This window comes from Diadema antillarum, unplaced genomic scaffold, assembly GCF_040938485.1.
Source record: "Diadema antillarum isolate AM-2024a unplaced genomic scaffold, OU_Dant_1.0 seq00000846_RagTag, whole genome shotgun sequence".
NCBI lineage: Eukaryota > Metazoa > Echinodermata > Echinoidea > Diadematoida > Diadematidae > Diadema > Diadema antillarum.
In genome coordinates this window covers 665609-690218 of record NW_027271720.1, presented here as the reverse complement: position 1 = coordinate 690218, position 24610 = coordinate 665609, and the positions used below count along the sequence as shown (strand labels likewise).

Sequence of the window (24610 nt, the reverse complement as noted above, 5' to 3'; positions counted from 1 at the left end):
GTAAAGTTATCATAGTTTTATGCAATGCGGCCCGACCATATTCATATTCATAAACCCCCTACCAGTAGCATGACAATCTCATACTTAACTTACTTTTTTTTTTTTTTTTTTTTACAAAGCTGATGCTTGCTGAGGGTAAACAATTTTGTGTTTACATATTTCGTTGAGTAAGCAAGCACTGACCCATACCAAGCCCTCAAAAAGCCCTCTACCGTTGGCCGAACAGCTGCATTACGGTATTACCAAACTGTCGTCTGCTATCATCACATCACGACCTCCCTCAGTCGAGCGCACAGCATTCTCATTGTACCGCACCGACCGTTGCATTGCGTTCTACGAACTGTACGCGTCTGTGTGTGCTCATCACGTAACCATCGGAGGTGGACTTGATAACGCGAGAATAAATCTGAATCGTTGAGAGGATATTTGCAGAAATGGCATCGCAAGAACCAAAAAAGCAAAAAGTAGATTCATCTTGGGGAACAGATATCTCCAAGAAAGGTGAATTCAAACGAAAGCCTTCCGCATTTCGGAACTGGATTACCGGTGAGTGGATCTACAGTAGTACAGCCCAGGGTGTCGTTCATCCCAGTCCCGTGTCTGTAAATAGACGTGTACATGTATTATGAATTCTGGTAGTAGTGTATGTAGAGTAGTGTGAAAATCTGTTTATCTTTAATCAACTCGATGGGATAGCTAAATTTATTAAATACTTTGAAATGGCGCACTGCCAACAAAGTATCACATGAGTTTCCAGGAAATCATAGACCCCAACCTTCTTCTTCTTTGCTTGAATTCCTCCAGTCAGGAGAACTGCTAAAGTTGCAGAGTTGTCTAAAGTAAAAATGTGAGGTCTATGAATGAATAGTCACAAGGTCACAGGATAACAGCTGGATAACAATAATGGTACTACACGGCTATACGTTTGGCAACCATACATTCATCCTATCTTGAGCTGAGGGTCAGATGTGATATGTGTGCATGTGCCGTGCTGTGTGCGTGTAAATTAATCTAGGCCTACTACTGTAAAATTTACTAGATCAGGGCCCCGTTGCTAGAAACTTTGCGTTTAAACGCAACTTGCAACTGATTGTCACTGGCCAATCAAAATCATTGTTGCATGCATGTCTTCTTAATAGGGCAGACCCTGAGCCAATCAGAATGGTTGTTTCAAAATTAGCAATTATTTGCAATTGATTGCAACTTTCTTGCAACGGGGCCCATCTACTAGACCCCTACTAGTACTACTGTACTAGATTATTGAAGACCCACATCGCATACCGGGTATCAATAATTACATTAAATTGGTAGATCTATGTAAACACACAACTGTTACAAGACACATCCAGGCGGGGGCGCACCAGACGTGTGCCCCCGTTCATTTTTAATGAACAACTTGAGCTTAGATGTGACATAAGTCATAGCTCTCTAGCCGTCGTGCGACTAATACAACTTCGTTTATTACAGTCGCCACAATGCCACGATATTGCGACAGTTGGAAAGAACCAATCTGATACTAGTATAGTAGTGATAGCCACAAGTATTCAGTGGTTGGTTGCCACACGTGGTACATGCGATCAGTGCAACTTACTAATATTGTAGACATATACCTGAATGAAACCTCTGAAGTTTGAATGAAAGCCTCTGAACGAAAGAAATGTTTTATGAATTTTCTGTGAACTTGATTTATATTTCTTGTTTAGGAATACAACTAAGGAACACTTGTCGTTGTACTGGTACAAGTGCACTGTGGTTCATTGCAAGAGTCAAGTCCACCTACGGTATTCAATAAGAGGGCGTTACTGTTTCAGTTTCAGCCAATTTCTTTGGTTTGAATTCGTTAAAGAACTATGTGAAACAAAGATTAATTGTTTTCTCTTTGTTTCTTTCCTTTGTGCCCCTGTTCACTATTCTGAGGGATCTATGTGTCTAGCTTGATTTTTATCTAAATTGTAGTAATACCTTGCAGTCATGATGTGACCCGTGTTTGCATCATACATTATAACCATGATTCGATTGGTAATCTGTAAACATTGTTGTAAATCTTGCCTTCGGTGATGGAGAGATAGATTTGCATAACTGAACATACATTAAAATGCAAACAGGGAGCCACCACTATGATTTGATTGATCAGTATATCATTGTTATATTTGCCTGTGAAGATGGAATTATAGACTTGCATTTGAGCATACAGTCAAACCTGCCTTAGCGGCCACCTGTCTATAGTGGCCAACTGCCATATGCAGCCACAGAAATTTTGGCAGTCCCAAGGTATGGGGAGTGCATTCAAAAAGAGGGAACGGAAATGCACATATCCTAAATGCTACAAAGTGAGGGGGCCATATACTGTCAGCCAGACTGATATTGTTTGTCAAAATTCTTCTTAAATCATTGTATTGTAGACCGGTTCTTTGCCTGCTTGTCTGCCAGCAATGTGTCCCAACTTCCCTTATCAATGAGACAGTCGGCCCATAATTTGCATAGTGTAGATAATGTGTGTCAGCTTTGTTTAAGCATCTATTCAAAGGGGGTGAGGAGGGAAAGCCACAGGGGTGGTGATGTAGAAAAAGACAAACAAGTAAATCTTTTTTAATTTACGAGCAGTGAATGATTGCCAGAGATACAGTACATGCTACTGTAAAAGTGGAAATTTGTGCGGTTTTGAAATTTTCGTGCAATTTGGGCAACCAGAACCTATAGTGCGAAAATTTCACCCCTTTCCCGCTGCCCGTCTCTGTGAACCACCGAGAGGTTCCCCGGTGAATTCACCGGGGAACCTCTCGGTGAAAGTTTGAGTGCCGTCGTTTCACACTGCTCTCGGTGAAACTTTCCCCTAGACGGGTTTTCTGCTCGCAACGTGGGTGATCTTATGTACTTGAGTTTGTTGTGCATCTGCGATTTGGTTTTTTCGATCCCATGTTCAGCAAGTTTTCGGAGGAGGGACTCGTACGCGGCAGCGTCAGCCGACGTCCCGCTCTGTTCTTCGTTCACTACTGCCTTGCTACGTAATTGAAGTAACAGTCTCTCTTCGTCTTTGGTCCACGCTCCAGCCATTTGCAAAATTCCCTCAAATTTCAACAGCACAAAACGTCAACGGATTTCTCCTGCACACTGTAAACCCAGCACTTGACGAGAAAAGCACAAAATACGAAAAAAAAAAATCAAGCAAGAGGCGCACTGTATCAGACTTTACTGGAAGAGTTAAGAGCTAGACACTAGAGGAAGACGAAGAAGGAGGAAGCATCAAATCGATCAAGTACATAATTATGTACACTGTAAACCTATATCAGCTTTGTATACAGTACACGGCGTGCTAATTACTAGTAAACAATACAATGCACAGCACGATGCAAAACAATGCCGTCGCACTGTGAACGCCACATTGCACACGAAAACGACATATTATGTAGTGTCGTGTGTATGTTTACAAACACGAATTACTAGTACCCTGTACGTGTGGATTTGGGAGGTCGAGTGCGCGCTAGCTAGCTGAAAACGTGTGCATGACCAGAAACAAAACATGACCTTTGACATAATCTGCATATTTTCCCCGGTGTTTCACCGAGACAACCTTTCACGCTGGGCGCTCTCGGTGAACCACCGGGTGATCTCCCGTTGAACTATCGGTGTTCACCCAGGACGCTTCTCGGGTAAAAATTGCCCAAAATTTCATCGGTGTTTCACCTAGGCTTCCCCTAGGTTTCAACCGAGTGACCTTTCACACTGAGGGGTTCCCCGGGTGCCCCCAGGTGCCCCCGGGGAAGATTTTCTTCAGCGGGAAAGGGGTATTAAAAGCACGCAGATAGTTTTGCCTGCCACATGTTCCAGTAGTTGATGTCTTGATTCCGCGGAATTAAAAACATGCAAAACTCTTTTTGCCTGGTTTAGCGCGAAAAATTAGTCACGCAAAAAATATCCACTATTACAGTATGCATTCACATCACCTGATGAAAATGATAGGGGTATTTAACTGTCAATGGTGTAAGGGCAGGCAGGGAGGAATAAAAGCAAATGAAAGCGATCATGGGATTGCAACTGGGTTGACTGACGTTGACTAGCAGACTCCAGTATGGAGGTAAACTTTTTAGCTCTAGCGCCCTCTTTTGGCTGAGCAGCAGTTATCATGAACTAGTGCCATGAAAACTATGAGTGTATACCCTTCAATGGCGCCAACTGTACTCTCTATATCTTCTGTTCTCATTCAGCAGCGGCGGATTGGGGGGGGGGGGGGGGGGGGAGAGGGAGGGATGTTTTTGGGGATTCCATGTGTGTACTCCAAACTGTACATTGATGTGTCAGAAATAGACATGTAGGTTTGTATACATAGGCCTATAGAATGACAGCAGCAGATAAGGATGATGATTGAAAAAGCTTGTTTTGTTTTCAATTTTACAAGACATTTACATAGGCATAGGGGAATCAAATGGAAATAAATACCTGCAAAAGAGAGTGAGTGAGGGAGAGAGACTGTTAGATGGACTGAAGGCAAGATCTAGAGAAACAAAAGTAAAGTGAAATAAATGATTGATTGATAGAGAAAATGCAATGGAGAAAGCATGCTTAGGTAAAATGAAAATAGAGTGAAATGGATGAAGAGAAAATGCAATATTTTAAAAAAAATGCTAAAAAAACTGCAAATGAAATGAAATAAAGAGAGAGAGAGGGAGGGAGAGAGAGAGTGAAAACAGAAAATGATGCGCAAGGAAAATTGGGATGATAATGTTGATCTGTCATTAATTTGGAATTGTGAGATTGCAAATATTCTCCAAAGCATTCACCCTTTTGCTTATCAAATTATGTAAATTCGCAAAGTATATTATTTTATCACTGAAATAACAGAGTTAAAAAATGGAGAGAGTTTATTATAAAAGAAAGAAACAAACATGACATTTTTATGCCCATTCATTGGCTGTATTTCATTTATTTCTCTTTCATTTTTAATGTGCAGTATCTGAATATTCATTAAATATGTGTAAAATGTAAAGGTATATATCTACGGTTAGTCTTGGTGTAACTGTAGATATACTGTATGAGACCCAATTCACTTCAGGCGGGCTAAAGAGAGGATCACTGTTCACACATGATGGGATGCCATGGGTCAGAAGGTAATTCCTTCTCTCAGATGCAGTTCATTTCATCACGTTTCCTCTTTTGCCCGTGTGCAGTCGTGTCCAGGTTGAGTTCACAAGGCGTTTCGTGCGTCACTTTGCGAGTAATCACACCCGCCTACTGAAACTTTCATGAGGCTGGGACGACAGCGCATGTAATCATGGGTGCCGAAACTTGTTCCAGCTTCAAAGGGACCAGCGGAAGTTGGAGGGGGTGGGGATGGGGGAGGAAGGGGGGATGAGGAGGCTAGGTCCGGTGTTCATAACAGCTGAACATCAGAAGAGGTGTGATTTACATTTATTTGGGGGCCCCTTAATGTGTGTGTGTGTGTGTATGTGTGCTTGCTATTTAGTTTGCCTGATGATTTCTCGGTCTGACTGTATCAATTTTTGCCATCATGCACGCCCCTCTCCCCTGGTGATAAGATTGACGCAATAAGCCAAGGTTGTCCACCTCGTTAAGAATACATTGAATCTCATCTCGTTTTGAACAGAAACCATATCCTGAACCCATTACTGCGAGCTTGGAGTCGGAGAAAATGAAAGAAAGAAAAACAAAACAAAACTGGTGTATCGTGTTTTATGCACAGGCCAAGACAAAATAACAGGCAGTAGTTTTAGTGCTCCCCTGCTTTTTGGCAAATTCATGAATAAAGAGTGAGATTATATCTTTTACTGTTATCAAGTTCATGGTTAGGGACAATGTTGTTGTTGTTTTTTTTAATTTTGGGGTTGGTGACAATGATTTTTTTTTCTATCAGATCTGACAAAATGCAGAAATAAGTTGTCACTATAAGATCTTTGTTTCATTGTGTGTATCTTTATATCCAAATGCATCATTTTGATATACAGTAAGATATATATATCTCACATAGACTTGAAATGCATTGTAATTCTCACAGGTTTCTAGTGCTTCTTAATTATCAGTATCATCATAAACATTACCAATATCACAGGTATGTCATTACTACTGTAGAGAATATCATAATTGTTAATTGTCATCACAATCATCATTGTGAGTCTTGGCATCTCCTGGTATTGCATTATATGGCAGTAAGTTAAAAGTTGACTTTTTAGAGATAAAAGAATAATTAAGATAATAGAAGAGTTTTCACAGGTCATTCAAAGTTTGAAGAACAATATCAGGATTTCTGTAAAGCAGGTTATTACATTACAATTTTGGTATCGAATAAAATAGTTTCACTTGGTGACTTGTGGACACTTTGAAATTTGTTCTTTTGGTCGTCAGATGAATGTGATTGCTCATTAAGTCCTTGTTTTGATGTGTGCAAAGAAGATTAAGTTGTTTTAAAAATAAAATAAAATTCTTCCCCAAGATTAAGGATGTTTGATTTATTCCACTTCATTTGTTATCAACCATCATCAGCAGAGTCATGCAGAAATGTTAGAGAAAATCTCACAGTTCAAATATTGTAGTGACCTTTTTGTGCATAAAGAGTTAGAAGAATATATTGTTCATCGAGTGTTAGGCTCATCACTGTGACCAATCTTTCAAGTTGCTGAAGTCCACACACCATGTGAGAATATTTCCTGACATTCAACTTACTGATTACGATTCTCATATTGCATATAATAATTTAGTGACATGTTTCCACTGTTACATTTGTAGCTGTAGCTCTTGCATCAGTGCAGTCATAAAGTGTATTTTGTTCAGTGGTACTGTATACGCCAAATATTTCGCGAGGTTTTTATTTTCGCAAATTTCGCGAGTCAGCTGCTATTCGCATAATTAGAAACACACGAAAATATTGACTCTGATCCTGATATGAATGTGACATACGCATACACAATTGCTCCATTCAGTACAGGACTACACGATCATGAAATTAACCACTCATGAAATAGTCGGGGAAATCTCGATTCGCGAAAATTTTAGACTCGCGAAATATATGGCGTATACAGTATATGATATTTTCATCATAAAAATACCTGCTTTTTCACCGGTGATCATGGATTGATATGATAGCCTTTTTTTTTTTGCATTTTCTTTCATTTTACAGCCCATTGGCAATCTAGAATACCAAAATAGAATGAAAATGTGTTGTTGTTGTTGTTGTTGTCGTCGTTTTTTTTTGGGGGGGGGGGGGTGGGAGGGGCGGAAAGGGAACGATCCACAGTGCAGTAAGAGGTGACCAAACTCTTTAATTCCAGTTTGTAATCTATGTCTCGCAATGAAGATATCAAGCTCCTTCCGTTAGTCAAGGTTGGGAGGCATCACTGCCATCGGGTCGTTAAGCATTCATGTTATTCAGGCAACGTTGAGATGGAGGTTCTCAAGCCCGTCTCGTCACCCGGCATTTTCATCATCAGTCGAGACGGGAGAGGTGTGAGAGGACACTTTTTTCCTCCTTTCTATGTCATGTGTGTGAAAGGCTCATTGGTTGGAAGGTGTTTGTTTGGCCCCCTTATACCCCCCCCCCCCCCCCCCCCCTCCACACACACACCACCACCAACACCACCACCATCACCACCACCATCATATCCAGTCATACCAAGCATTTTGTATCATTCACAAAAGTTTAGCAGTAATGGATTTCTCTTTTTTTTTCCGGGGGGGGCAGAGCAGAGTGATATTGACAAATACAACTGTAGCTCAAATTGTCTCCAATGTTGATACAATGTAAAACCCCAGTGACTTCCTGTGTCTATTTTTTCTGTTACTTTTGAATGCTTCTTCCAAATCTGTTCTTCCTGTGTTTTGTTTAGATGACGAGTGGAAGGCTTTGTGGATGCAAGGTGGTTGCCAAACCCAACCCCAAGTATGCTGTATTTGCCATTTTATGCAAGATTTGACCTGCTCCTGGATATTTATTCTGTTGCACTGCATGACATAAATGTTCAGCTCATGTTGTCTCCATAGTTAAAAAAGCAATAAAACAACAAGAAGCCCTGACTTCCTGTGTTTGCCTACTTATGTTGCCTACATGTGGCAGTTCCACCTTTGTCAAAAGACAAGATGATGCACTTGCAATTTTTCTGTCATCACCACAAAAAAAAATGAAGAAGAAGGAGAAATTAAAGTGCCAAAGAGTACTAGTATGATGACTCAGTGGAGTATCATTTAACCCATTGAAGATTAGTCTGGAGTATACTCCGGCAGATGTTTATGGGAAATGCATGTTATAGCAAAATCAGCCTGTCCTCAATGGGAAAAGTTCACCTGAATATATGTGTGGATTGAGTGAATGCTGCAATATCAATAGAACACATCAGTGAAAGTTTGAGGAAAATCTTTCAGGCAATTCCGAAGTTATGAATTTAAGAAGTTTCATTTCCACCGTTGCTGGCTGAGAATGCTACTGCAGTTTGTGATGTCACATGCATGGAACAATATAAAGAAAATATAGAGAGAATTCCAAAATATTGCATTTGTTTGTTTGTTGTTGTTTTTTAGTACACATTCCCTCAAATTGTTATTTAAATATGTTAAGGTTGATATTATTCCCCCTACTTCCTGAAAGAGGCAAGCGAAGTGCATGCTCTTGTATTATGCCAGAAAAGTGACAATATGTTTAATTTTCTTTATATTTTCTTTATATATCGTTCTATGCGTGTGACATCACAAAGTGTGTTATAGTCTTTTCATCCAGTGATGGCAGCACTGAAGCTTCAAAAATTCATAACTTTTGAACAGTTTGTCTAATTTTCCTCAAATTTTCACTGATTTGTTCTACCAATGATGCTGAGTCACTCAATCCACACAATGTATTTTGTAAGGTAAGCTTGTCCTTTCAAGGTTTGCCCCTCCTATCCTACCCATCAAAACATGCAATGCTTAAAGAATGGAAAAGTCCAAGGACCAGTACAGTGGAGTAATATAAGCCTTATCCACTCTTCTTCTCTCATCACACACACACACACACACACACACACACACACACACACACACACACTCTCTCTCTCTCTCTCTCTCTCTCACACACAAGCACACAACAGATAACATAGGACAATGACAAGGTCACAAGAAGCCATGCGTTCTCACAGATAAAGTAAATTAGTTTTAATTTGCCTTCCGTGCACATTTCCTATTGTCTCTATGCATGAGAGAATAAAAGACAGAACGAAAGATGGAAAGGGAGAGACAAGGTTTGGGAAAGACAGAATGTGTGTGTGTGTGCAGTGGCAGATCCAGGGGAGGGGGCGCACTGGGTGTGCACCCCCCCCCCCCCTTTATTCTTCTGAAAATAAAAGAAATAAGAAAAAATGAAAGGGGTGTGTGTGCCCCCCTTTTAGTTTTCGATTGTAGTGGCACCAGGAAATTGTGCTGAGGCCTTTTTTTTTTTGATCGTCAGCCAATGAAACCTGGAGGTGGCACCAGAAATATTTTTTTGCACCTCCTCCTCCCCCCTACCCCCTACCCCCTACCCCCACCCCCCCCCCCCCAATTTATGGAATTCCTGGATCCACCTCCGTTGTGTCTGTGTGTGTTTGTATTTGTGTGTATGTGTGTCACATTCACACAATGAAATCCCGCACATATCTCGATCATTTCCAGGAAAAACAGAAAGCGGGATGAATACGTCCAGTCTTGTATCTCACTACATGCATGGCTGCGATGAGGCAAAGAGCCAAATTGGTTGTTATGCTCTGCGTTGCTGGGCACAGCGCGATTCCCACCCCATGAATTTCACATCAGCGTGCCTGGTTACCCAAGCTCGCCGTTAGGCGACGTGACAGGACAATTATCAGGATGCGTAGACATTTGTCTTCTCCAGGAATCTCAATAAGCTTGGTTGCGTGATGTGAGTTGAAAGGAATATTGAGACAAAGAGAAAGAGAGAGAGAGATGGGGGAGCAGGAGGAGGAGAAAGAAAAGGAAAATATCAACAACCTTCCTTCCTCTATACAGGAGCACACACGTCCTTGTCCCACAAATTAAGCTGATGAAAATCTTCACTGTACTGCAATTTCCCCTCTCTGTGGATGGCACGCAATAATTCAAACCATAACACGAAGAGAAGATCTTGGTGTCCTTCCATCTCTTCACCCTGTTTTAATTCTAGACAAGTGTATATTGGTTTGATCTTTCACTTTTAATAGCTTTTTCACTCCAAGCCTCTACCTCAACAACCATGATATTGTTGTAAGAACACAATGCCATAGAAGGATTATTATTGAATAGAACCAAAGTCTTCAACCTAAGTCATTATTTTATATAAATGCATTTTATGTGTATTTGAATGCACTTCATACATTTGTGTGTATGTACATTCATCGAAGCATGCACAATCTGTCACATGTATTTATGTATTCTCATTTTATAATTATATCTAGATATGTATGCATAGATACATTTGTATCTATCATAGGCTAAAAGATATTAAGAATTGTATCTTTATGTATAACTGTCGCATCAGGCTGGGATAGGAAGAAAAAAAACGACAGCAAAACAAAAGAAGAATGGAAATGGGTATTATATGTGAAAAGGGAGTAGAACATAATATACATGAATTCCCGTATCCGGGCACTTACCCCCTGGGCAACTACCCTCCGGATAACTACCACCCGGATAATTACCCCCCAGGTCTATTCCCCCTTAGGGCAACTACCCCCCGGACAACTACCCTCCCAGGGCAATCACCCTCCAGGGCCATTACCCCCTAGGAAAACTACCACCCGGTCATCTACCCTCCTAGGGCAACTACCCCCAAGGGCAATTACCCCTAGGACATCTACCCCCCGGATAACTACCCCCTGGGTAACTACCCCCTGGATGACTACCCCCCGGATAACTACCCCCCAGATAACTACCACCCGGATAACTACCCCCTGGATAACTACCCCCCGGATAACTACCCCCTGGATAACTACCCCCCGGAGAACTACCCCCTGGGTAACTACCCCCCGGAGAACTACCCCCCGGATAACTACCCCCCGGATAACTACCCCCCGGATAACTACCCCCAGGATAACTACCACCCGGATAATTACTCCCCGGATAACTACCCCCAGGATAACTACCACCCGGATTACTACCCCCCCCCCCCCCATTAACAATACCCCGAACCCCCCCCCCCCCCCGCCCCCTCCTGATACTTACCTACTGGACAACCCTCCCTCCCCGCCCCCCGAAAGTTACCACCCGTCGTATATTTTCCATAAGTTCATAACACCATATCAGAAGATGCACCTTTCTCTTACACTGTCATCACTCTTTTGGCTTGTCATTTATTTTCTACCGTTATAACACATCATAGACGATAAACATAAGAAAAGGAGAGTTGATTTCACTGCAATTCATATTCCCTTAACATTAGCGAGGGACTCTTCGATATAAAGCCATAATTTCTGATAGGATCCGAGCACGGTTTTATGAAAGTTATCAGTCCTGACAAGCTGTCAGTTCCACACAATTACCAATCGTTGTAGGTCGATCAAAGCAGGTCCATGGTAACAAGTCAGTGACTCGAGCTTATCAATCAAGCAGAACCCATGGTTTTATTGAAATTATTAGATACTAACAAGATGTCATAACTGGCAACTTTTATCAAAAGGTGCCCTAATCTGTCATGAGAGTAAAATTACAGCTTGTTTTACATACAAGTAGAATTGTGCTAGTTTTCAAATTAAATGTTCTCGACACTTTAAGAGGAAATCCAGTTCAAATATAAGTTAGTCTCATTAGAAAGAGTAAAATATTACGAGTTTAACGGTATTTTTTTTTTTTTACAAAACACCCCTAGTTGTTAACGAAGTCTTTTGTCCTGCACCCTCTTTTTGAATAGATCTAGGGAGAGTTGTAGTTGACAGAATCCTTTTTACATTATAGGGCTGCTCTGTTTTATCCCGGCCATTTCAAGAGTATTTTTTTTCTCAAAAAATTGAATCCTTCTTGGAATAACATGCTCTTTAATATTTCGTAAGGGGTTTCTAATTATCTCACCCAAAAGATGTTTAAAACCTGAAGTTAGGTCTCGACCAAAACCAGACGATATGAAAAAATGTTGGGTTTTTTTTTCAATTCAAATAGCCAATGTGTTCGAAAATGACAATGAGAGACGTAATTTTCTGGGGGAGAGTTATTGTAAGAGGGGTGATTGTTTGGAGCCTAATTTTAATAAGGAGTAATTGTCAAGGGAGGTAATGTTCTGCAGTGATCATACCAAGGAGGTGACAATCTCTTCCCACATCCTTGATATACTAGTTGTTAATATGCCCAATAATGCAGTAGGGCAATTCTGAAATGAGCGTTAACGGTATAACAGTAAAATAGTTACAAAATTGATGAAACAATGCAAAGAAAGCAAATTAAGACAGAGACGAAGTACACAAATAAAGATACAGTGCACTCCCGTTACAACGAACACGGTTATAACGAAATTTCGTTATAACGAAGCAAAACTTCTGGTCCCAAAATTATCGCCATTAAAGTCTATGGTACAAAATTCGCTTATAACGAAGACGGTTATAACAAAATTTTCGTCATCACGAAGTCTTTTCTGAGCGCCACTGACAAAGAAAAACAAAAGAAATGCGCTCCGTTATAACGAAATGCGGATCGCATTCGAAAATGCGTAGCGGAACAAGCATTATTAAAGCGTCTCTGCATGAGCGAACGCATCATTAAATGTTCACTCCGTGTATCACGCACAGTTTCCGAGGGGAACTTGCGTTGTTGTAATAAAATAATTTGAATTCAGATAAGGTTTGTTTCATTGTTCCGAAGTCCTTTAATACAAAACACACAGATTCTGATACAACTAAATGTCCGTTAGTTCGGAAATGAAAGAGGGTTTGTTATTAAGCACATTTTGGCGTTTTTCCAAAGGTTCGTTAATTCGATAATAAAATATGGTCCTTATTCTTATTCTTATACGATTCGTTAGTCCGAAAATGATAGGAATTCAAAACGTTCGTTAATCGGAACATTACAAAAAGTATCGTTAATCCATGGTGGAAAAAGGAGAGTACACTAACAAAACTTAAGAATTGCAGTCTTTATAATCGTCTTAAGATAAATAAATCTTCGAAATAACTAACCTTTCTCATCTTTTTTTTCATTAACAAAATTTCTTCGGAATAACGAACCTTATTTCATTTTCGGATGAAAAAGCCTTCGGAACAACGGACTTTCTGACTAGTGAACCTTTTTCTTTTTTTTTTTTTTTTTGATTTATAAACCTTCAGAATGACGAACCTCATTTCATTTTCAGATCAACGAACCTTCGGAAAATGAACAATATATTATTTTGATCTAGATTATGAACTTTCGGAATGATGATTCTGCGGAAATGCGAACCTTCACATAAACAAACCATCGGAATCCCGGGAATGGCGAAACTTCGGAATAAGGAGTCTTCGGAGTAACGTACTTTAGAAAGAAAAGAACCTTTGGAATAGCGAACTGTAACCAAATCCTACACCGTCATTTTCTACACACGTGTCATGTGTGACAACACAGACAACTTTATGCTCTTTTTAAAATGTAATATTTAAACGAAATTAAAAAGGTATTCTCCCATTTCACATAGCTTTCCAGCGTATGATGAGGATTCAACAAACAAAATTTTTTTTATGCGTGGTTTCCTTCTTTTCGTTATACATTGCATATTATATTTGTTCGGTTACAACGAAATTTCGTTAAAACGAAAAAAAAAAAACCTGCCGGTCCTGAGCATTTCGTTTTAACGGGAGTGCACTGCACATGAACACACACGAGATAAGTCCCTTGTAATGAGAGAAAGAGGAAAGGTGAGTTATGAATGACAGGAATAGACTACCTTCACAGTGGACAGAGAAAAGCGAGAGGGAAGAGGAAGATGATGGGTCAAAACCAGGGCACGTGAGGCATGAGATATAAGCTCCTCAAAATAAAGAAGTGTTACATGGAGTTGTGGTAAACGATAGACAATTGTGGTTAAAAAATATTGCAAAAAGTTTAACTCATTCTGAAGTGTAACATTTCTTCAAAATGTCTTTAGTTCAATGGTAAAGGCATTCAAACTTAAAACTTCTTTTATACTATACTATCAAGAGAAATCCGAAATTTCGGAACAGTAAAAGAAAATACAGATTTAGCGAAAATAGTTTGGTTAAAGGCATTGACATTTACTGGATTACCGGGTAGGATATGAAGGGACAGCTTCGTTTTTTATGAACATAGAGTCAAAATACAGAGGGAGAAATTAAGCTTTTACATAAATTGTCCTAAGTGCAAACGATACAAATCGTAAATCTTTAAGATGTTGTTTTCATAAAATGATGTATCAGTATGGCATCTCCGTGATTCCTGGCAAATAATACAAAGAACTTCGTTTCCTGTAGTAATGATATTCTTTTTATTAAAGGTAAGATGGGGGGGGGGGGGGGCAATGACCCGGGAGGTAGTTACCCAGGGGGTAATTGGCGTGGTGCACTGTCCTGGGGTATTTTTCGTCTTGATAGTTATAGGGGAGGGGGAGTTGTAGGCTTGCTTATCCGGGGTAATCATCCTCGGGAAGTTATCGGAGGGTGTAGTTATCGGGTGGAAGTTATGTGGGGTCTAGTTATCGGAGGAGGGGGTAATTAACCTGGGGATAATTATCCTGGTGGTGATTATCGGGGGGGGGGGGGGGTAGTTATCCGGGGGGTAGTTATCCTGGGGGTAGTTACCCAGGGGGTAGTTCTCCGGGGGGTAGTTACCCAGGGGGTAGTTCTCCGGGGGGTAGTTATCCAGGGGGTAGTTCTCCGGGGGGTAGTTATCCAGGGGGTAGTTATCCGGGTGGTAGTTATCCAGGGGGTAGTTATCCGAGGGGGTAGTTATCCAGGGGTAGTTATCCGAGGGGTAGTTATCCAGGGGGTAGTTTTCCTAAGGGGGAATTGCCCTGGGGGGTGATTGCCCTTGGAGGGTAGTTGTCCGGGGGGTAGTTGTCCTAGGGGGTAATCACCCTGGAGGGTAATTGCCCTTGGAGGGTAGTTGTCCGGGGGGTAGTTGTCCTAGGGGGTAATCACCCTGGAGGGTAATTGCCCTTGGAGGGTAGTTGTCCGGGGGGTAGTTGCCCTAGGGGGGAATTGTCCTGGGGGGTAATTATCCGGGTGGTAGTTATCCGGAGGGTGGTTTTCCAGGGGGTACTGTTCCTAGAACCATGAATTCCAGATACTATATAACCAGAAATGTTAGCGTGCATTTTAATTTTGCAAATTTCGCAAGAGCCAACGTTTACGAAATTAAAATGCATGCGAAAGTTCTTGACTGTCTACACTATATGCATTGAATGCCAGTGGCCATTTGTGAAAAGTTTCATGGCACAAAAAAAAAGTGATGTTCATGAGTTTTTAGTTGAATATTTTGCAACCTCTCATAAGGTGTCTACGTGCTTTGGCACATTTGGGATTGAAACAATCATCTTAAAGTGTTTGAGACTTTCTGACTAGGCTGTATTGTTCTTATGTAATTGATAAAATCTTGGGATATTTTTTTCTGGGAAAATTATCATCTTATTAAATTGGCAACTCTGAATGGTGCTATATACCATATACTGGAAAAATAGTTAGGTAATCTGGTTGAATGCATGAAAATTGCACAGGATCAGATCGTATATTAAAAGAAAATGGCCATTTTGAGATAGAAACATTAACTTTACTCTCCTCAAAGCTTGTTGCCAGTTTACAGGCCAGAAATATCAGCAATGTAGCTCAGGCTTTTGATTTTTCAAAGCACTCATCACTTGCCTTCAAAAGCAATGAGCTGAGAACATCTTCACTTTTGAGAGATTTTCTTTGAGTTTTAACAAGCATTCAAAGCCCCCCCCCCCCTCCAAAAAAAAAAAAGAAAGAAAATGTGTAGCACTCCCTCCTAACACTGCAAATGGAAGGCCAACGCAATCCCATATCATGTTATTCCAGGATTCCTGCCATATACTTGATACTCAATGCTAGTCCCCCATGTTTTATTAATGGCCATTGTATAGCCTGATCAGACAAATGGGTTAATTGGTTTTAGGGTATAACCACCTGTATCGCTTGTCAGATACTGTCCAGCACTGCCAAATGCCACAGTGTGGACAGACAACCTATAGCATGCAATGTAGAGGTCCCCCCACCCCTTCCCTCAATGTATATTATATGGGATTCTATGGAATTGTCATAACGGTTTAAAGGTCCTGTTTACCTTTGGGAACAGTGATTTGAAAAAATATTCAAGATATCACTTTTGATGCATGTATGTGTAGGTCAGTTGTATCACAAAACATCCTACCATGTAAATTGTTTTGCAATAAAGTCTGAAATACAACATTTAAGTAGATATCACTGTTTTTGTCATTAAACCATAACTGTAGACGGGTTAATCTGGAAACATTTTTATTTTAACTATTGTTGACATTTTGTTTATTCGACAATACTTAACATCGATTATACTGGTTCAAATTTTTGCATTGGTTGTTTCTATCCCTGACTCACAATTTAGAACTATTTTGAAGCACTAATTTTTTTATTTTTTTTTTTTTGGGGGGGGGGTTTTGTTTCATCTGCAAATGGTAAATTATGCCTTTAAATAGCCAAGTAGGCAAATACAGTAGCTTTTCCCTGGAGTGTTATTCAGATATTGAAGGTCTCATCTTGAGACAAAGGAAGCATGACAGTATTGCATTGAATTACACCAGTGAGGGAATGGCCTACTTTACAATCAGATCATAATTCCATGTCATTTAGAAAGCGATAGCATTGTTGTATCATTTGTAATTGTTTAAATAGTGTGCAAATGCCATTTGCGATGAGATAAACTTTTACAGGCTTTGTATAACACCCACAAACCTTGCGTACATGTGGTGAGTTAACTTATTTTCTTAGTATTTACATCACTGCATCAATTTATATGAACGTCAAACCTGGCTGTTATTTGAAAAAAAAAGACAATTGAAATATATATTAGATATGACTGCACAAAAGCGATGGCAGAACAAAAGTGATTAATTTGCCTAATGTGAAGATGAATACAACAATTTATTAGTTTAGGCATTTTACGTTGTATTAAATTAAACCTGTGTTGTATTACATGTAAATGCATTTACATATTTTTGAAATCATTGAATTGAAACTGAAATCATGCCACTATTTTATAAAACAAATAATGCACATCTTTTTGTCATCCTTAGTTAGTACATTAGTGACTAGTATTAACAACCACTTGTGCTCAGCTGCATTGCCTACATATTACCAATGCATTGCAAGTGATTGCGTGTGGTGTTTAATTAACTTGTGGCTGGTGCTGGGCCCAGGAGTCATACGCAAGTGGCTGCTGCAGAATTGGAATTGTGTCTTTATTTTATAAAACAAATACTTCGTGCACATCATGTGGATGTCAGACGTCCTTAACTTTAAAACAGTCCGAGGCACACTCCGCTTTGCTTTGTGTGTTTCCAACTGTTCCAAAGTTATTGAGGGTGGATAGCTCTTACTGCAATGTTCATTATTTGTATACAACTTACAAGCAAACCCGAGAGCCAATCAAACATGCATCTTTTTAATACAGTGGCAAGGACTCTCGGAAATTCTGAAGTTCCTTTAGACCACAGTTTGTGATTGCAGTGTGAACGGAAAGGTCAAACATTGCCATAATTTTTTATGTCAGAATAATTTCCCAATGAGAATGAACAGGTCTGCATTCATGGATCCTGAATTTTTCAAGCTTGATTGCCAGTCCCCTCTTGTATTTTCCCCTGGGGTTGTGGTGTGGTGTTATGGCAACATAGACCGAAAAAAAAAAAAAAAAAAAAAAAAGGAGAAGAAAAAACAGACACAAAAAAAGGCAAAGAGAGAAACTGTAGACTCTCCGATACGGAGCCCCAAGGGGTGAAGTGTCTGGACCTGTTGTGTGCTGTGACGCTCTATCCAGCAAAGTGGGACAAGGCAGGTTGCCAGGATGTGAGGCAAGTCTAGTGGCTCTTGACTAGGTGCCTGACGAGGGTCCTACTAATGCCCCTTTCAGACTGGGCAATTCGTGATGACTACACATCATATTTTCCAGTGTGAAATACCCCTTCATTTATCTCTCATTGGAACACCATTGTGTGCTGATGACAATTTGAGCATAAGACTCTGTTCGCACTCTTCAGTAACTCTCCATCTTTAAACAACTATACCACGAGAGACTCTGGGCCCCATTTCACAAAAGATGTTAAAGAAAGAGCAAATCTGGCTTGAATAGTAAATTTTCATAGCAACAGCCAATCGGGAAGCTAAGTTCTTGTCATTACAATAACATTGCCTCTCCAGCAAGAGTTACTTTCATAGCATTTTTTCTTTTAATGAAATGGGGTCCTGGTGTGAAAGGTTCCTCTATTGAAATGTTGATGAATTCACTGCCTAGTGTGTTGGGGGGGGGGGGGGGGGCAGGGTATTGGCTGCTGCACTTCCCTTGCCTTTGAGGTTGCAGGTGCACATCATACAATGGTAGCTGGTGGCGGGATTCATGTTTTCTAGCTTGTGATTTCTATGGCACTTTATCTCTTTTTCGGTGAGAGGAAGACAAAGCAACTCATCTTCAATGACAGTCAAAACACTCACTGTCCATTGCATCATGCAGGGTGAATATGAAGTCAGTGTGAAGGGGGTATAACTTCTGCCAGCAGATGGCATACAGATAACCTCGCAATGTAGAATTTTAAATAAAACTATCTGAAGAGAGTGTGTCCTTGGATTAAAAAAAATGAGAGGTGAATCATTCATTTCAAAGCTTTTCTTTCCCTGTTGTTGTTGTGATGATAGTAAAAATGATGATGATAATGATATGACTTGAAAATAATATTGATAATATTATGTGGCAAGCCATAAACTGGGGTGCCGTTATACCCAAAAGTTAAGGCATTGTGCAATATTTGGTTTTAGGTACAGTTATGGATTGACCTGCATGTAATATACACATGATAGAAGTCTTGGGAAATACGAAGACAGAAAGAAAAAAATAACACATATCAGCTGAGATTCACAGAGATGAAGGTCATTACCACTGCTCCGAATTATGTGTCAGATATTTCATGGTGTTTTTTATCATTGTCGAGCCCCTCATAGGTGAGTGGAGAATAAGGGATCGCCTGCGGCGTCTGTCCGTCCGTCGTCCCTCCATAACGCTACAAAAACTTGAATAACTCTCTACTGAGGACTTAAATTTCAGTCAAACTTGGAGGAAGAGTGGTCATACAAAGTTACATATTTAACCAAACATGAAGGTCATCTCAAGGTCAAAGGTCACAGGCAGGGGTCAAGGAACTTTTGGGCCCAATGTTAAGTTTTTACGGCGCGTTTCGATTATGGCTCATAACTTTTTATCCATATGTCCGTTGTGACCAAACTTGGCTGGTAAATGTCCCTTGGGGAGTTGAAGGTCACCACAATGTCAAAGGTCATAGTCGGGGTCAATGAACATCCGGGAGTTAGAAAAACATTAATTTCTTCTATGCGATTGGGCGAGACACATTTTGGCACTGGCCTTGTTTCTGCAAGTTGCTGGTATTCATGAAATTACGTCCATACGTATGCAAAAATATTGCCTCCAATCCTGTATTCAAACACAAAGCGTTGTACATATTGTCTACAAGATGGGACTCTGATAATTTTCTCCGAAAAGGATTAGTGGTCATATTTTCTACTTGACACTCACTTATAATTCCATTGCCCAGTTTTCCAATCGCAAATTCAACCAAGTCGTAACTTTGTTGATATATATGCAAAACTCGCCAATTCAAACTATATGCAGTGCACACAAAATACATGGAATGTGTTACCATTACTACATCCAAGTTCCTGAACTTTTCAGGAAAATTTATATGAGGGCTTTTAGACTTTTAACAAGCTCATTTATGGATATGTTTCTAAATGTCCTTTATGCTCATCAAGTAACTTTTATGAGTCTGCACACACCTGGAAGCATGTTGACTTGAGACATTATTTTGCAGCTGTGTTGTGTTTTTGTAGTTTCATGGATAATGCAGATCAAGTTAACAAGCTCAACAGTATGATGAGTATACTTTTCTTTTATGAATACTTCAAGTTCCCAGTGTGTAATTTTGTTGTTTTGTTTTTTGTCAGACTTATCAATTGCTATGTAAACATACTGGTCATTTCACTGCTTGAAGCATGGCCCAATTTGTTTTGCCAATGCAGTTGCAATACATTATTCATTCGTTTATTAATGAAACTTGCATGGAAGGTAAATATATCAAAAACTCAATGACCAAAAGTCATTTAGACTGTCCCATTATATCAGAATCTAATCTGATGAAACTTCTGATGTAGCAAAGTGGAAAGTGATAGTTTTAACCTTTCCCCTTCCATGAAAGGGGGTGGGATGGATTACAGTCAAGAGGATTGAACTCATTCAAAAGCTAAAAGTCATTGGTATAGTGGAGCCCAGGAGCATGGAGGGAGGTGTTGGGCACACGCCAGAACAAGCAGTAATTACCACGCATCATCACCAGCGCACTGTCCACTGGGACTCTGCAGCTGTAAGGCCCGTCCAATTTCCAGCATCCACCCACATAATATGGAGGGAGAAGGAAGGCGCCTTGGGACTTAGGGACTGCCCCTGCCCTGGGCATGTTGACACCTAACAGCACCAACCATGGATCTGTGTCAGTGATGGGCCCCCCCAAGGGGTCTTGACACTTCACACCCACCCACCCACCCTCCGCCCGGAGGATTGAATGGTTTGGATGGAGGGAGGGCATTATCAGGGGCCAGGGAGGTTGTGGGACCATTTTGTCATTATCGCACGCATTCCCATCTGCTCCTAGCCAGGCCAGGAGTGCATCTCGACATCAGCTTTTGTGTAAACTTGCATTCACACAAAACGCTCGTGTCCAGTGACTAGACCCAAGGAGGTATGAGATACCTCCTTGCTAGACCCCACTGTCATCACTCAAACCTTTTTCTTTGTTTGAATGAGAGTGTTCATTAGTGTGAGGATGACACAGCATTGGTTTGCCAATATGGTCGTGATAGTTACACTCTCAATACCAGGGTCAACTTGGGTCAGAGTTACTGTACTTGTACATCATGCAACTGCCAAAACATATAGGAGATGGATACCTGTATAGATATCACAGAGTAATTGATAGGTAGTTAGACATAAAAGGGAATAGGGACTGAGATTATGATTTGAGATCAAAGTTTATTTAATTTACCTGAATGCTTTCTGATGCAAATTTTGCTTTCATTTTTATAATTTCTTTGATCATAGCGGGATACATAAAACACATTCAAAGTGTCACTGTATCCTCTATTGTGACATTGGCATGTTCCTCAACAAATTCAAACTCCAGTTCAATGAAAGCCCAGTTCAGTCCAGTTCAAGGAAGGCACAGTTTACTCAAGTTCACTCAAGTTCACTGAAAACAACTTCATTGAACCTGATTTTTATACTCTAATACTTCCATACTGTTTCTTGCAGGGGAACTAGCTCTCAACATAGGAGTGCTCCATGCAAGTGTATATGGAAGAGCAAGAAGGTGACCATTAGTCTGTTTATATTGGCAAAACCTGAAATCAACCAAAATGACTGTTTTTGTTTTGTTTCATTTGTTTATGTGTGTGTCTGTCTGTCTGTGTGGGGTTTTTTTTTTGTGTGTGTTTTTGTTTTTTGTTTTTTGTTCCACTGTTTGCACAGGCAGAAATATTTAGTGGGAGTTTCCATGCTGAGAATGCATACATCTCTCTTTTTTTTTTCTCTCTCTCTTTTCTAAATGTACAGTCAAACCTGTCTATAGTGGCCACCTGTCATATACACCCACTAGAACCAACTGCTATAAGAGAAATATATAGCAGCCACCTGTCTGTAATGGCCACTTTTGTTTCATCTCCCCTGGGTGGTCACTATAGACAGGTTTGACTGTATTACACACGACCATCTCAACTTTATGGTGTGTGGTGGCACTTCCTTGATGGAGTGTAATGAATGCCATACCAGATGCAGGAGGTTTGTGTAAAAACAAACAAGCAAACAGACAAACAAACAAAAACAAACAAAAATGCAACCACTTATATAATGTCTGCAGAGCTACCAAGTCTTACGCATTCCGCGTGAGACTCAAGCATTTAGGGGCCATCTCACGATCTCACGCATGGCACCCATTTTTCTCACGCATCGGGCAAAGTCTGCAACTTGGGCCTATAATAATGAGCATAGCTCAAAGGATTAAAGTGATAGTTGAAATTGAAGGTATATTTCCCTTTTATCTTTCAAAATATGTAAAAAATAGTCACTTAAGATCGCACCATTAAGAGCTAAAAATTGAAAAAGCTACCTACCGTGGGAGGCCATGTGGGGGAAACCCCTTCCACACCCTGGCTCGCGCGCACATTCGCATGCCGAGATGCCGAGTCATGAAAATCTCACTCATAAAATTTTTTTGAACTTAGCATCCCTGTGTATGTGCAAGCATGCACCCACAGATGAAGCATCATGTGATCAAAACCCAAAATTTTTACCAGGGAGAAGAGAGCAAATGCTTGCAGTGGCAAAAACCAGCAAGAGTCTGGCATTGTATTTCGTGTAATAGTTTTGGATATTTCGCCCATTTTTCAGGTACGGGTTTGTTGCCTGAGAAGAACTTCTGACAGAAGTCCAGAATTTGAGAACAAATGTGACAGAAACATGTTTGAATATTGAATGATCTCCTGCTGGGTCCATTTCACACACACACACACACACACACACACACACATATAGGTGCACTTTAATGTGAAAGGGTCTCAGTTCACCTTCATTCCATTCATCAGCCGTCTGAATAAGAAATAATGACAAGTACACAGTGGAGAATATTAATGTGTCGTCCACTTGTTATGACCAGCATGTTGTGTGCTCTGGAGAGTTGATAGCTTCACACTTTAGAATTGCTGCCAAATGCAAGTTATTTATAGACGAGGAAGACGGGGTAAATCAGATGATTATATGTAAAGTGCGGAGACTTAAGTGCTTGGATAGATCCTTATGTCCATCGATCAAGTTTTCCACTGGCAGCCACATTTTTAAGCTTGTATCATATTTCAATACAAAGATGCTACATCAAGCTGTAAATAAGAATGACACGGCAATATATCATATGGAATATGATATGAAGTCGAGTTGGTGTAGTCCCAACATAGTATCTTGCAGTATTAACATTTCAGTGTAGCAGTGTGAAATCCGATGCATCACATCCGACCCATCGGCAATTATGTGTCTAGCTGAATTTGTTCTCACATTCTCTGCTTTGGCTTGACATTTCTCCTTCACGAGCAGTGGAAGGTCAGGCGAAATCAGGGACACAGGAAGAGGAAGCTGTAATTTCATCCGTTCCATTGTCAAAAGTCTCAATGTATTTGATGTGTAAACATGTTTTTATGCAGATCTATATGAAGAGTTTGTTCACAAAAACCGATAAGTCCATTTTTAAAGATTTTGAAGTACGGTCTCTGTCATAAAGTACAAAATAATACCTTTTGAATGATATATTGGTCACTACATATAAAGGTACATTTTTGAAGTTATGGTCAAAAGAAGCAAAAATTTTCTTATTATTCTCTTTATTTTTCTTGACCTTTAATCGCAAATATCTCCATTTGGCAAATATGGACTTATATCGGTTTTTGCGATCAAACTCTTCATATATACCCTTTGGTCACCAAAGAAAGTCTGCGATTTTGCTAATGGAGTAGTTAAGTTTCCCCATTGTTTGTTTCTGAAGTCTGCACTTGTAACCTAGAAATGGGGGATAGTATCCTAGCTTTTTCTCCTATATTTCACCCAGATGTTTTCTCTTTATTTTATTATCATTATTTTTTTTTTTATTGAAGCAGGACAGATCTCTCCTGGGAGATTGTCTATAGATACTGTAATCGAAGAGTTTTTTTTTTTTTCATCAATCAAAATGTAGTTTCAGTTTGGCCAGCTATTCTTGCTGTCTGTTCAGAGCTGTAATGGATGGGAATGTGGATAATGAAAGTAGAAAGTGGCATCAGAAAGTAAGTATTTTCCCAAAATATATATGTGGGTTCATTACTTGCTGAAATATTAGTTACATATGAGGAAAATCAGATGATCTGTTCAAAATTTATGAATTCTGAAATTTGTGGTTCAATCAAAGTGCCATCCTCAAAGGCTACCAAAATATGTGATGTCACAGTAGGGGAACAATATAACAAAATCTTAAACAAAATTCCATGCATTATGAATTTTAATTTTCTTAACATAATGAAAGAGCTCATGACTCTGCCTTGAGAATGATATTACCCTTTGAATATGTATGTCAGTAACAAGGAGAGGGAAAATCATGTGATTTTCATAAAGAATTAAATTTCGTGGAATTGTTTTTAAAAAGATGTCTTTCTATCATAGCAGCACAGACTGCTGTAGCCCTGTTACCCAGCAATTGGTGGTGCATAAAATCAACAAAATTTTAAAAATTCATTACTTTTAAACTGATTCTCAAACTTCACAGTTGTGTTCTTCTAAACGTTTCTGCATTCACTTAGTCAGCATACATGTATGTTTGGGGTAAGTTTTCTGGTACTGTGCCAGTTTTTCA

General features: G+C 39.9%; 1 protein-coding gene across 1 annotated transcript in view; it reads left to right on the top strand.

Annotated features, from left to right (window-relative positions):
- Window positions 1-367: 367 nt before the first annotated feature.
- The window catches only part of LOC139740297 (glutathionyl-hydroquinone reductase YqjG-like), a 95866-nt gene continuing 71623 nt past the window's right edge, over window positions 368-24610 (top strand). The window contains exon 1 of the mRNA XM_071650878.1: window positions 368-546. Coding sequence (XP_071506979.1) covers window positions 435-546 — 112 coding nt within the window. The 5' untranslated portion in view covers window positions 368-434. The remainder of the gene's footprint in view (window positions 547-24610) is intronic.